The 14,294-nt window shown below is 40.0% G+C and overlaps 1 protein-coding gene across 5 annotated transcripts in view; it reads left to right on the top strand.

Annotated features, from left to right (window-relative positions):
• KYNU (kynureninase) overlaps positions 441–14,294 on the top strand; it is a 58,316-nt gene continuing 44,462 nt past the window's right edge. For 2 of the 5 annotated variants that reach the window (XM_021400434.1, XM_021400438.1), the window contains exons 1-3: positions 441–523; positions 7,549–7,738; positions 12,479–12,599. In XM_021400434.1, the coding sequence (XP_021256109.1) occupies positions 7,570–7,738; positions 12,479–12,599 (290 nt within the window). In that variant the 5' untranslated portion in view covers positions 441–523; positions 7,549–7,569. Of the gene's footprint in view, positions 524–599; positions 627–2,393; positions 3,010–7,548; positions 7,739–12,478; positions 12,600–14,294 lie in introns of those variants that run through there. The other 3 variants (XM_021400436.1, XM_021400435.1, XM_021400437.1) reach the window with 3 other exon arrangements.

The following is a 14,294-nucleotide window of genomic DNA, read 5'->3' on the forward strand; positions in this document are numbered from 1 at the left end:
ATGAAAAAGATAATTGATATTCAGCACGAAGGAAAACAATATTGGGAGCAAGTAAGGAAAAAATCTGTATGTATTTTTGGAGACTTGCCTAACAGCCCAAGTGAAAAAAAATAGGTGAAATGAAGATTTCAGAAGCTCACTTTGCCCACCCAAAACGCAGTCAATAATTAAGAATTCCACCACTAACTCTCCTGTAACCAAAAGTAAAAATCACAGTTTTAGAGTCAAACAGGTGAACTAACACAGAGAGGGAGAGCTTTTTTCAGTCCTAGCAAGACCCCACATCAGCATCACTTAAGCAGGCTAAGTGCATGTACTCACTTACAGAAGCAAAACACAGCTGATACAGCCTGGTAGGGAGGACAAGCTAAGTGACAGCAGCTGTAGGGTGTCCTAATCAAGCAGGGTATAAATGTGACCTGAGCTGCAGCAGGAGTTTTTGGGGAGAACAGATGTATAGGTGGAGGGATGGTAACAACGATAAGAAAGCTAGTACATCAAGCTGAGACATACAAGACTAAAGGTGTGTGTATAGAGATATATATATATATATATTTTTTTTTTTTTTCTCTTTTTCTTGTTATTGCTATTAGGTCTGAGGTGAATTGCATCGTGTGATCATAAAGGTAAATTGGGCAGATAGCATGTTTTAAAAAATAGCTGTGGGCCTTGTCTTACGATGACAGTTCTAATTTTCCTAAATAGTTGTGTGTTAAGCAATGCAGTGTGGGCTGTTGTCCTTGCCTTACTGCTTCTTTTCTGACTGTAGAAATTGAGGTGTATTTCTGCTCAAGGGCCTTCCAGGTTGTCTGGTCCTGGTCGAGAAAAGCCTTTTTCTGTTAAAGAGAATCCTTTTCTAGTTTATTTTATTCTCTTGATAGTCAGAGTGCTGTGGGCTCGCTGACCTGATGGGCCAGGTGTCCTAGCAGTCCATCCATCACAGGATGGGCAAGCTTCAGAACACCCTTATTTATTCACTGTTGCATGCCTTAAGAATAAAGCATAAGTTTTCTCAGGGTTACAAATGAATTTTACGTAAATGTTTCTGTGGAAAAGATTATCTAGTTTCTTCAATCCAGGAACAAGGCTTTTATTACGAGGTCTTGGGCATGCTCTAGAGATACGGTGGGCAAATAGAAGGTGGATGCAGCAAAAGATTAGCGTGAAAGATGGGATGAAGCAGTATCAGCATGTTCATGGACTTGTCTGGCATTGTGCATCTTAGTGTGGCTGAGCACCTCAGAACGAGCCTTCTTGTTGATTCTCTCATAGTTCCTTTGAGAGACTGGGGTTGAGGCTGTCCCCATCCTGTCATGGCATTCCTGCCTTCTCTCCTAGCACACTGGAATTCTAGCAGTCTCACTCTGTAGATAAGATTGTTCTCCCTATCCATTTAAGCTCACCTGTTATAGAACAATGACACAGATCTGCACACTGCTCTTACTGCAGCTTGCGGTGGTTTCATATCTTATCCTCTGGTTACTTGACAGCATCGTGCGGGGGGGAGGGGGGGAAGACAGATCATTGGGTTAGTGCTCAAATATTTTTTTTTTTTTGGAAAGTTGACAGATTTGCTGATTTCTTTAGCCTTGAATTTTAGGGCAAAGGTTTTGTCTTTGTTTTTTCATTCATCCCATCTAAAGAGTAGAGGAGAACAGCTAGGAAGTGGGGGGTCAATATTCCTACTATCATGAAAGCCCGCAAAAACATAGTTGGTCTCTGCCAGCATAGCTGTATTTGTGCTGTCACTGACAATCAAGGATAGAACTCAAAATACCTTTTTCAAAGGAAAATGCAGTGGGAGATCTTGCACTCTGTTGTTCTTGTCTTTTTATTTCCAAGGACATGCTGAAAAGTTGCATTATATTTGTTTATTGTGACCTAAATGGCCAACCAAACAAGACATAAATACTGTGCTAGAGTGAATGACATCAGATTCTATTACTTCAACATCAGCAGTGTCTCTACCTCCTGCTTTTCTTTTAGCTCAAATTCCTGGTGGTACTTAATGTCTTGAGCAGCAGTCAGAGGGCCTTGATCAGGGACTAAGCAAGACAAGTAGCAGCAAGTCCAAAAATTCATTTGTCAGTGTAAAGCAAGTACAAGAACTGATGGCTTGAGGTTAGCTTTATTTTGGGTCTATACTGAGTGCCCAATTTTTTTCTGAGGTGAGATGATGAAGTGTTTCAGTTCAGCAGTGTCAAATACAGTGGTGTTTACTGAAAATGGAAATCTAGATAACAAACCAGCATTAGTGCAGGCTTATGTGCACGCAACACCATACTGGAGTTGTGGACTAAATGTAAATTTGAGATACAGCTCTGACTCTGATTCTATGATTCCTCTACCTCTCATCAATGTTGATCTTTTTAAAGATTGCTGAATGAGGCAACAATGAAAGTTCTTTCTTGTTTCGAGGTGACTATGCTCTAGTTATGCGTAGGAATGGGTGTAGATCTAGTGCAAGCAGTGGGGATTGAGCAGAAGTAGGAATAAATAGGTAGCTTGAGGTGATGTTTACAGGAGAGCAAAAAGGGGGTATAAACTCTATTTGTCTCTAATTTCACCTCTGATTCTTCTGCTTCCCACATTGCCCAGTCCACACTTCATGTAAATTCCCATTGCTCGCCCTGCCACGTTCTTGTGCATTTCACTGACTCCTGGCTGTTACACTATCGATCTGCTCCTTCCCTAAAGCGAAAGAGCTTAGTTCAAAGCCCCTTTCGTTATGATTGTTTGTGGCCCTGTTCTTGTGCCTCTGTGGGAGAAAGATCTTAATCAGAGATTTTAATTTTGCAATGGTGATAAAGAAAAGTAATATATACTTACGTACGCACACATACACACAAGCCCTTGCTTTCGGTTGACTCTAGGACGTCACGTGCTCAGCCCCAGCTCAGGTCAGAGTCTGGCAGAGCAGGCACATGACTACAGCTCTTTCCTAACACGACTCGTGCTTTCACACAAGGGTTTCCTCATCCTCTCCCAGGAGCTGCTGCCAATCGCAGGGTAATGTCACTTCTCTGTGGATGGGAAAAGATGAGCTTTATATGTGAAATTACTTGTAGCACCGAGTCGCTTCTCGTTGTTAAGGTCAATGTGTGCCTAAATTGCTCTAAGTAACTGAGTTTATTCTAATTCCTCCGTCACATTCCCTTGCTGCAGCTGTGACACTCTGTTCTGTAACTTATTTAATTATACGTTGTGTTTGCTGCTGTCTGTTGCTGGGTATGCTGTGAACATTTAGATTTTCTTTTCCCCTCTGCATTTCTGTAATGTAAACAGATTCATTGAAGTGTATTTAACCCGAAATAATCTAGAATGCGTTGCTTTGGGCTGGGTATTTCAGGAGTTGCCTTCTGCAATTCTGTATTCACAAAAGCAATTTTCTTTGTGTGGAGATGGGAGGGAGGATCATCCCTTATGCACTGCACATAGCTGTAGGTTTTCTTTGTTTGTTTCAAACAGCTTCAATCCACAGTGCCATTGGTGCTCTCAGTGGGTGTGTTTTGATAGCACGGAGGTGTCTTGTTAACTTGCATACCTACGTGCACAATCCCAATGCTCAGAGTTCACTTGCAGGGTCACCTGAATAACTCAAAGGTCTGTGGGCTGAGCCACGTTGAGCAACCTGTTGGGCAGCCATTGGAGGGCAGAAAGTGCAGGACCTGCTATTTTTCCCGATAAACTCTCCCCTGAGGCTATTGACACAGCTTTTAAGTAGGGATTAGTTGTATGCCCGTGTCAGCACTGTCTTGGGCAGAAAGACTGTGAGTAAAAACTTGGAATGCTTGAAGAGGATGTCTAAAGGGGCTGAGGGACTGTACAGTTATTTTACTGAATGCATTGAAATACAATCATAGGCAGAGCAGAACTATAAATATACTGTAAGTGGATCTGAAAATAGGAGAGATTATTGTTCCTGTAATTAAGCCTAATGGACCTTCATGTGTAAGTTTGATTGGGTAGCTTGTTAATATTCATGCTTATTTCTATTTAGTCAGAAAATTATGCATAAAGGATAAAATGGAAATACATCCATGTCATTTGCCTGACTTCCTCATCTGTTGTCTTTTATGGTCTTTCCACTGTCTTCTATGGGTTAAAAATTGTGGCTGAAATTAGTTGGTACTTGTGCTGATCAAACGTGTAATGACTTTTCTTAATTTTGGTTGCATGTGCTCTTTATGAAAGCTAAACACTGCCAGCACTCACTGGTGAATTCCTTATATTGAATCACCGCATAAGCAGAGAGGTGGGGAGAAGTAAGGGATGAAGTGGAGAGGACCTTGGGGGGCAGGGGGGGAAAAACTAGAGAACATCATGAAGATATGGGGAAGCAAAAGAAAAGCTGCTGAAGAATTAAATCCTATGGTAGGGAAAGTAGTGAAGATGTCAAAAGAACAGAGTCAAAAAAATAAAAAGCTGACTTCATGTCCCCTTTCTATTAAGCCAAGAGTGCCAGGAAATGAGGAAAATGCCTGACATTTTTATTATACTTCAGAGAAGGTGGTAGAGGCAAGGTTTTTCTTAGTATTGTTTATTTGTACTTCAAGTCATGTGTAAAAATCCTGATAAGGAGACATGGGGAAGTGGGAAGAATATTTTGCATTGATTTTAATTTGAAGAGGATGCAGAATATAGTTCTCAGTTAAGTGAAGATGATTGGATAGAATAAAGCTGTACTGTTCTGCATGTAGAAAATAATTCATAAATTACTGTGAAGTAACTACGTGATACTCTATTCTACTGCAATTAGGAAATGCTATAATGTATATTAGAAAAAGGGGATTCTTCTCTGAAGCCTAATTCTCAACTGAAGAACAAAAGTGCTTTCTTATTCTGTTCTCAGAGTTCGATTCTGGGATTTCATTCCTCAATAGGATTTTGATTGATTGATTTTTATTTTAGTAGTTTTATCTTATTTCATAATGTTTGTATTAAATCAGATACCTCAGAGCACTTAATCATTTTTAGCTTCTAGATCTTTGCATTGGATATTATATTTGCTGTCAAAATTTAATATAAGAATCATAATAAACAAAACACATTGATCAGATACAGCAAACTACAGCAATGACAGGGAACCAGAAGCCTAATCCAGAAATTTGTCTGTAATAAAGAGACACCTATTGACTTCATTGGATTTTGGGTCAGGCCTCAAATGGATACAAAACCCATTTAGGCTTTCCACACAGGTCAGTGGGTGACCTGGATTATGATAGCTATTAATCTACTGTAATAACTCTGTGTCCTTACAATGAAATGCGGAAGAGAGACAGATGGAAGGATGCTGTCATGTCTTCATGTGATGGGAAAAACAAAGAATCTACAGCCCAGATGAGAGGGATCTGGTGTGTAAAACCAAACTATCCCTCAAACACCCTTATCCATCTGCTGGTCATAAATTGCAATGGAATAAGCAGGCATTGCCTGCATGTGCTAACTAATGGAAGATACATTTGTTGTAGTCTCTAATCCAGGAGAGACCATGGGGATGGCAATACCAATGCTGTATGTTACCCCTCCTATGGACTTTTTTAGTGATACTCAGCTCCCTGTCAAGTACACTTGCTCTGCTAAGTAAAGAGCCTCAGCTGGGTCATCTATTGTGGTCTTAATTCAGGAGCTATGCTTGTGAGCAACGAACAAATCTAGGCATTAATGAGAGGGAAGGAAATCCTGGGTGTAGGGAAGGCTATGGACTGCTCTGTGGCCCTTTATCTGGAATGAGACAGTAAGGAAGATGGTATTTCCATCTCCAAGGATTTTGCTTCCATAGTGAGCATTAGATCTCTATTAGGAAAGAAGACAATTATCTTTTGTGTGTACTGGGCATTCTTTCCTAATGATTGCAGGATTAGGACATCCATGATAGCGCTGTAAATAAAATAAATAAACCTTTGGAAACTGGCCTTACTTTCCGAGTGCTGATTCCTGTATTGCTTGAAAACAGTGCTGATTAAGCCCATGGCTTGTTAAAATTTATAAGTGGGAGAAGTAAAAACTTTTACCTCAGTGTCTTTACACAGTAACAAGGTGCTGATACAGGTGGAGGCCATATCATGTTTGTGATGCTGGCTTGCTGTTCTAGATATTTTGCATCTATTAGAGGAAACAAAGATCTCTGAACAATCTTCTCTGATTACTGCCAAGTGAGTCCAGAGCGCTCTTCTGACCTATAGAAGACTGCAGATGTTACCAATACCACAGCAGAGGAACTGGGAAATGCACGGTCAAGGGTCTGCTGAAAAGCTGTGGAGGAGCTGGGAAGCAGTTCCCACTTTGTCTTCAGGAGGCGATCAGTTGGTGTGAACTGTTTTCATCCATGTCAGCTGTTCCTTTAGCATCACACCCAGCAACTTGTCGCATTGTAGCTGTTCACCTACTAGAAACCATAGAAAACACTGACAAAAAGGATGTTTGAATACCTATCATTTTTCCATTTTTCCTTTCCTTTTTAGTAGCTAATTAGGATGACTGGGTAAGGATGATAAATTTGGTGATGATGAGGAAGTGTGAACAACCCATGTTTAACAATTGGTTATCTCCAAAGGCTCCTAACTGATAATATTCATTTTCCCTTAAATGAAAGCTGCTTCTTTTCACTCTGAGACAGCGAAAAAAAAAAAAGATACTGTGTAATCTATCAAGTCTGGAGAGGAACATTCTGATCATAAATTAAATGATTAAACCAGATAACTGGCATCATGCTGGCCATTTACCTAGAGTATAAAGAGGTTTGAATTAATTGGCACTAATGGAGTTGTTCTATTTAAGGGGTTATACTGAAATACCCACAATTGCCATTTCTTTACGTGGTGATGAAGCTCTTCTAGATGGTGTTCAGGGGCTGGCATTAAAACTTGATGTAAAGAAAAAAAAGCAACAACAAAAACCCACTAATTTGCACTCTTGAGCTTACTGCTTGACTTGGGCTTTATCCCTTTCTTGGGATAAAGGAGCTAAGTCCACAGGATACCTGATGTAGCTAGACTTAAATATTTTAAGGTCCTGCTTTTGAAAGCATCTTATGCCTTTTTCATCTGTACACTTCCTGCTCTACCCCTGAACATGAGCACAAAAGGCCCCTCCTGTTTGGTGAGGAAGAAAAGCTGAAAGAGTCTGAGCATTGCAGTCTGGAAACAACTTTCAGTCTAGCAATGCACCTGCTATCTTTAGGAGCACAGACTGTAATAACAACAATGCTGCCTCTGGTTTTCAGATCCGGAGACTGTGAATGATGCTTCAGTGTTTGTAGCTGCTGTTGGTCTGGTGGGAGAACTTGGAGGCTGCTGATATAGCTTAAAAAGGGAACAGCAGTGTATCTATGGAGCTGGGGAGAAAAAAGCTTTTAAAACAGAAATACGCTGCTATGTATTTACTTGAATTGATCAATTTTGCCATTATTCATTCACATTTCGCTACTTAAAAGCTTTAAATCAAGAAAATGTGGGGCCTTGAATGATGCATCTTTGGTGGCTGCTTATCAACCACTTGTGAATATACATTCTGTAGAAGTTAAGCTGTGGCACTTCTCATTTTAAGGTGAAATTGAATGACCTGAAAATGGATCCATCTTCTACTGCGCTACCAGCAACCATTATAGAACAAGCTGCCTCGCGGCTAGGATGCAGCCCAGCAGACGAGAAACTTGCTTTTCACTTAGATGAAGAAGATGAGTTAAAGCATCTTCGTGAATGTTTCTATATCCCGAAAGTCAAGGATCTGCCTCCAAGTGAGAATTATAATTACAGTGGAAGAGCGGGGGGAGGGTGGGGAATTCTTATCTTCTGCATATGTTTATCACAAATCACTGGAAATCATTGTCACTTATGAGATAATTGAGCAATTGCAGTTATATCTGAGCACAGTGTGTCCCTGGCGTTGCTAAATCAATCCATCAACTTATTCTAGCACCAAAAGCTTTATGCTCTCATTCCCTTCCTGAATAAAATGTGAGGATACAGTGCTTGCGTGGTGCTTATGCTGTCAGTCAGCTGCTTTGAACAATATAGTGACTGATTGAAAATTATAGGCAGAAGACTTTCTAGCTAATGATTTGAAACAGCAACGTCGCTTGCAACTTGTAGTTCAGCACAGTTACTTCCTCGGTATAATACAGCTTGGTGTTATCTGTCTAGTTACAATTATTTTAGTTAATGAAAGGGACGGTATGTATATTATATTCACATTTCTGCCTTATTGCTGGTAGTGGAGATGATTTTCTTCCTGAGGCTGAATGAAGGCTGTGCCTCAAAGCAAATAATTGATCTCAGCAAATAACTCATAATGAAGGCTTTATTTGAGGATCGCTTTCCTCATGAATTGCCTACAAACAGATAACTGTGCATGTTCCAGTGTAGCCATACAAAAGAGACTCTATCTTTTTCTGACTGGCTCCTGATGTGTAGGTTGTTCTGAGGAGATTGGATGTGGGCACAGAGGGAATTCTGGTCAGGTTGTTAAGAGAGGACCTAGTGTGCAAGCAGCCAGCCAGGAGGGGTAAGCCAAGAAGGAAGCTTTTGCTTCTTATCAACGCTCCTGACAGAAACCACAAAGCATTTCCACGTTTGGATACTCTGGTGCTGTGCTTGGCACTGCTGCCAATGGGTTTTGTAGCTCCTGTTGCTGTTGTCTGACCACATGCGAGCAGGGAACCCTGGCATCAGTATCCACCTTCAAAGGCAACCTCTTGGGCTCTGCTCTGCTTCCCAAGTCCCATCTGGGTTTATTTTCAGTTCACATGTCAAATGCATGGGGAGCAAAACTCTACCAGCTGAAGTGACTCACTACCTTGGACGGCAAGAATAATTATGGCTATGCATGGTCCTCCTTTCGAAACTACCTTGGCAGAAAGGTCTTATTGCACATTAAAGAAAAAAAAATGATACAAGTTTCTTGCAAAATATTTTTGTAATAAAAGCAGGTACAATTTCTGCAGATTTTTCTGAAAAGGATAGTACTGTTGGAACCTGAGAAATTAAAATTCCACTCATGAAATTACTTATGGAAAGGGTCCATAATAGAAAACTGTCAATTTCTCGAATTTCTGGACATCTTTTGAATGTGTCTTTGCCTTCAGTATCTCCTTACCTAGCAATGAGGAATGCTGGGAATGCAGGGTGGTGGATTCACCCTCAGGGGCAATTGAACTCCAGTGTAATGTCTCAGCAGCTTCAAATTTAGAGAACTTTTTTCTAAGATGTGTGTAGATTTTGGTACTTCTGTGGCAGTATTTGTTGCTTCCCTTCTAACATCCACTATAATTTTGTTTTTCAATTACCAAAACATCTGGAGCAAATTTGGATTTTTTTATCTGAGTTACTATAATATGTAGACCTGAGATTGTGGATATGTGTTTTTGTGAATCTAAGCTGACTATTGATAGTGTATCAGTTGAAAGGCAGAGAGAACCCATCATTTTCGCATTCCCAAATTGAAGGCTTTTCCCCCCTCTTTTTCCCCATCTCTGTAAGAAGCAGCTTCCCTGCTGAAAAACAGTAGGGGTGTGGGGAAAAAAATATATATCTACACTGCAGCATAGAGATCTCTCGTGACATTTATCTTGGCACAGGAGCAGATCCTAGATAGTGCGCTTAAGATAAATGTCATTACAGGTATTAGCCATCAAATATTTTTATATATTTACATAAAGCATAACAATGAGGTGTTAAAATGAAGCCTTACAAGAAGCAGATGAGAACATCTGTAAGAGACAACTGTAAGATTGCGTACATTAAAACATTTAGAAAGTCAGTACAATAGCTTAATTTTGTTTTCAGCTTACAAACTGTCTCCGCTGTCTATAATGTTTATTTGTTGTATCGACCAGGTAGAAACAACTAGCAAACTAACTCCCTGGCAAATCTGAGGTTTTATGGGCAAGCCTGAGGGACAAGGCACGGGTGAGCAAATAAGAAGAGATGATAGGAAAAGATTTAGGGAAACATCCACATATCATTCCCCTCTGAGATGACAACATGGTCTCTTTAATACTTTTTCTTGTGTGTAGAGAGAAGTAGGAATGACTGGATTGCATTCAGGCACCCAATCACCAGTCTGGTTAAGGCTATGGCATGTGTTTTGTCATCTCATAAAGGAATTGAGCATCATTTGCTTTTCTTGAGAATAAAAAGTTGTCCCAGAGTGACAAGCGGTAAGCTGTATTTCCCTGAAGAGATGGCTAGAGGTAGTGTTAATCTTATAAATGTGGCTTTTTGTTTGGAGGGCTTGTTGGGGATGTGTGCATGGGGGAATAGGAAGGTGCAGAAGTGGTGATCTTTCATCCTTCAACAAGGGGTAGGATTCAAGTAATTTGTAAGCAGATTTAATCTATCCTTTCTGGGTGATGAAACTATACTTTCTATTTGTTTGGATTGGATATTTCTGAAAACATACTTGCTTTTGAAGTTAGAAAGGTATAGAAATACATTTCTAATGCAGAAAAATGATGTAGGTCTGACCAATCCACATGAATTCGAGTAGTTGTAAGAATCATTTGTAATGTATCTAATAAATCTTAATGTAAATCATTCTTCGTGTATCTTGTGATGCTCTAAGGACACATTTCTGTAATTATCTTTTTTTGTACCAATGTTTAGTTCATCAATAGATCTTGCTTCTTATTCTAATATTTCATATATCTATTATGTCAACCACAGCTCCACCAGAAATAAAATGGGCCAGTACTGTGAGAAAGAAGGGTAATTTGGTGAAAGGTAACTTGTCTTAAACTTGATTGTAAACGATATCACAATGACGGAGGAAATTTTGGAACGTAGTGATATGCTGATCAATAACATACAAACTAAACAACGAAACAAACAAAACCCTAGAGTAGTTTGAGAAGCAGCAGTGGTCCAAAATGAGTATTTTAATGATGCCAGGGAGGAGGAAATAAACAGCCTTTTTTTGAAAAGGAAGAGTATAGCCTCATATAAAGTCGATAGCATGCCGGAAAATGAATATCAAAAGTGACAGGTGTAAAAGTAGAAAAATACATTTTGTCAAAGTAGTGATGCTGCTTCTTTCCAACGGTGACCCAAGAGGTATGTTATCTAGAGAGGACTGTGGTGCAAGAAAAGCTGCCTTGCTTATAATTCCTTACCTGTTTTAATGCTTGATTGGAATATAAAGAGTATCAGTGAGATTTAGAGCTTGAATTCTTGAACAAAGACCCTTCTCTCTGCTCCCAGTGAGACCATATTGTTGTGCTTCTTGATAGGAAGAGAACTGTTAATAGAACCAATTCAGGTCCATGGATAATATTTATACCTCTCTGCTTTCATTCCTATTAAAATATGGATGAAAAACAGACATAGTATCTGTAAAACAGATTAGGCTGAAATTGCTCTCTGACTTATGCTTTTTAAAAGCTTCTAAAGCTTTAAGGAATAAATTACCTAAGTTGCCTATACTTCTGAAATATGTGTTTCTGGTGAAGTTCAATGAAGTTGGTAATTGCTAGTGTGAAAGGTAGTAAGAGACCTCTTCCAGACATCTAATCTATTGTTCTACAACTCTAAAATAATATTTTCAGTCTGAAATGCAGACTTATTTAATTCTAGCATGCATCTTAGCATATTCAATCGTTTACAAAAAAAATCAGGTAATGTTAACTTAGGTTTTGTAAGTACTTGTATAGACGCATGCAGATTACTTACTACTACAAGATCATCATCTGTTCCTCCAAGGATGTGTAATGTGAGAAATAATAGAAAAAGACAATGTTTGGATTGATAGATGATGACATGGGGTAATTAGATTGTTCAGAACATCACTAGAGCTATTATTTATAAATTTCCAGGCCTTGCTTTTCTCCTAATCATTGAAAGAATTTGTCAACATAGATTTCCTCCTCCTCACCAGAGGATGACATGAAGTGCAGCCCACAATATATGCTGACAAGACAAGAACTTTTGAGACTGCCTTAAAATATTCTATGCAATGACTATACTTTTCTAAATAGCAATTTAATCATGCAGAGAGATCTTAACGAAAGACACAAATTTACCTAGCCTTAACTTCTGCAACTGAAGTATTTCACAGCTCAGAGTAGTGATATATTGGTGATGGAAGAAGAGGATGGGCTGGTCAGGGAAATGTTCCCTTTTCACTCACTGCTGATTGTGAACCTGACAAAAATCAGTGCTAGCGGCTGCCTTCCATGCAGCTGAGAGACCTGAGGATTTAATGCTGCCTGAACTCACATTAGTTCCAAAGTGGATATACATGGACTTGGCCCCAGATTGCAGGAGTGCTAGGGAATAACCACTTGCACATTGCTGTGCTGTCCTTCTCCTTAAAAGAGGACACTTGTATGATGAGGTCATGTGTGTGGTGGGAGGAAAGCTGGGATATTGTGCCTGTGTTTACGCATGGGGAGCTCTAAAACACACAGCTCTGTGTGGTGGCATGTGCGGGTATATTCCTTCCTTGTGCCCAATCGTGTTATTTCTGTGGTTTTCCACTGCAGCTGACCTGACTCTGGTGAATGGAGAGGAGAGCTGCGTATACTTTGTTGGGAATTCTCTTGGGCTCCAGCCAAAAAAAGTTAAAACTTACCTGGATGAAGAACTGGACAAGTGGGCTCGAACGTGAGTAGACCATGTGAAACACTGACCTATGCTTCAGATGAGCACTTTGCTTTATTTTGGGATCTGCCTTAGAAATGCTTGAGTAGAAGAATAGTGTGCTAAACCATCCCCAGCATAGGAGTAAAACTTGTTCAGTGTTTCCCCAGCACTATTTAAATCTCCTTTAAAGGTGTGAGAGGCGAAAGAGGCAAAGAGAAAATTCAAGCTGTGATGACCTGTACTGATCTCAATGGCTCTGCTTTGGCCCTTCTGAAGGACTGCACAGTTTAACCATCCCCATTCAATTGCTGCACGAGTTTATACATGAGATGCACAAACTCACTTGGTTAGTGCTGCTCGTTGATGAGCATGATTCAGTTTCAGGTCCTGTGCTTTTTCTAATTCATATTTTAACTGCATGTGATTCACTTCATGGGCGGCTTCAGAGGGGCCGGTTCCCCTTGAAATGGCACAGAGCACAAGTGGTGCTACTGGGAGGAGATCAGCTCTTCTTGACCCAAGTTTACGCTGCAGATGGAGGCTGCATGAAGGAAATGTGAAAAGTTTGTAGCTGCTGTTTGCCTTGTTAATAGATAAATGCTGTGAACTAATAAAAATGGCTTACTGTTTCTTATTTATTACTTATTTCCTTTAGAAGTGAAAAGAAGGTTGAGAATGAATGGGAATGGGATTGAACTTTGGGAAGCCCTCTTTCCTGCTGGTTATTCATTCAGCACAGCACTGCAGTTCCTGCAGTCATTTGAAAAAAATTGCAACCTTGTCCATTTCTGTATGATTATCGTACTTTATCAGAGAAACAGCTGAGTTCTTTCAAAAACTAAAAAGCAGATAGCACTCTTATCTGTTAGTGATGCACTGGGAGTGCAAACGTATTTCAGCTCCCTCAGTGCACCTTTTTATTGGTTCACTTCCATCCCTATGTTTGTCTTTGCTACAGTGCAGCATATTTTCCCCCCACCCTTCCCCCTCACCCCCCAAACGATTATAAAATCTTGAAAGAAAAGTGTAGGCAGCATGTTTCACCAGAAGATCAAAAGCCACTTCAGAGCTGTATCCAAGGGGGAAATATGGCTGGACGTGATTTCTAGACACCAGGAGAGAGGCAGCAAACTTAGAAAGGCTGCTTGCCAAAAATACAACTCAGATTCAAACAGATTACCCAGAGCACATCGAAGATTTAAATAAATAAAATAAATTCACAAAAAAAAGAATTCCAAAATTGTGCTGGCTGCAGATGTACCTGAGGCAACTGAGACAGTCAAGGTGAGGTCAAGCACAATTTGAACAGAGCAATTTATGCAAAAAAAATAGATGATGGAGACAGGGAGGGAGGATGGGGGCTGTGAAGGAATAGGGAGCTGGATCACAAATAGTGCTTCTGTTCTGGTCACCAAGGTCAGCTTAGCAAAATCCAGTATGAGGCAGCAGCTGAAGCTTGCTCAATGGTTTCTGTATTGGCAGTGTGGAATGTAGTGGCTGTGGCTTGGATAAAAATAGGTAGCAAGGCTAAGAAATGGCATATGAATTAGAAACATCCAAGTCAGTAGTGATACAGGTTCTGTCTCTCTTAGAAAATGTGATAAACCAATTTGGTTGCTGTGTCATGGGACTCATCTCAAATAGCTGCTGCACTGCCTATTAAAAATGTTTTCACTGCTTCTAGCTGGTGGCAAGAGCAAAAGGGACAATTACCTG

Source organism: Numida meleagris, chromosome 5 (assembly GCF_002078875.1).
Source record: "Numida meleagris isolate 19003 breed g44 Domestic line chromosome 5, NumMel1.0, whole genome shotgun sequence".
In the NCBI taxonomy this organism is placed as follows: Eukaryota; Metazoa; Chordata; class Aves; order Galliformes; family Numididae; genus Numida; species Numida meleagris.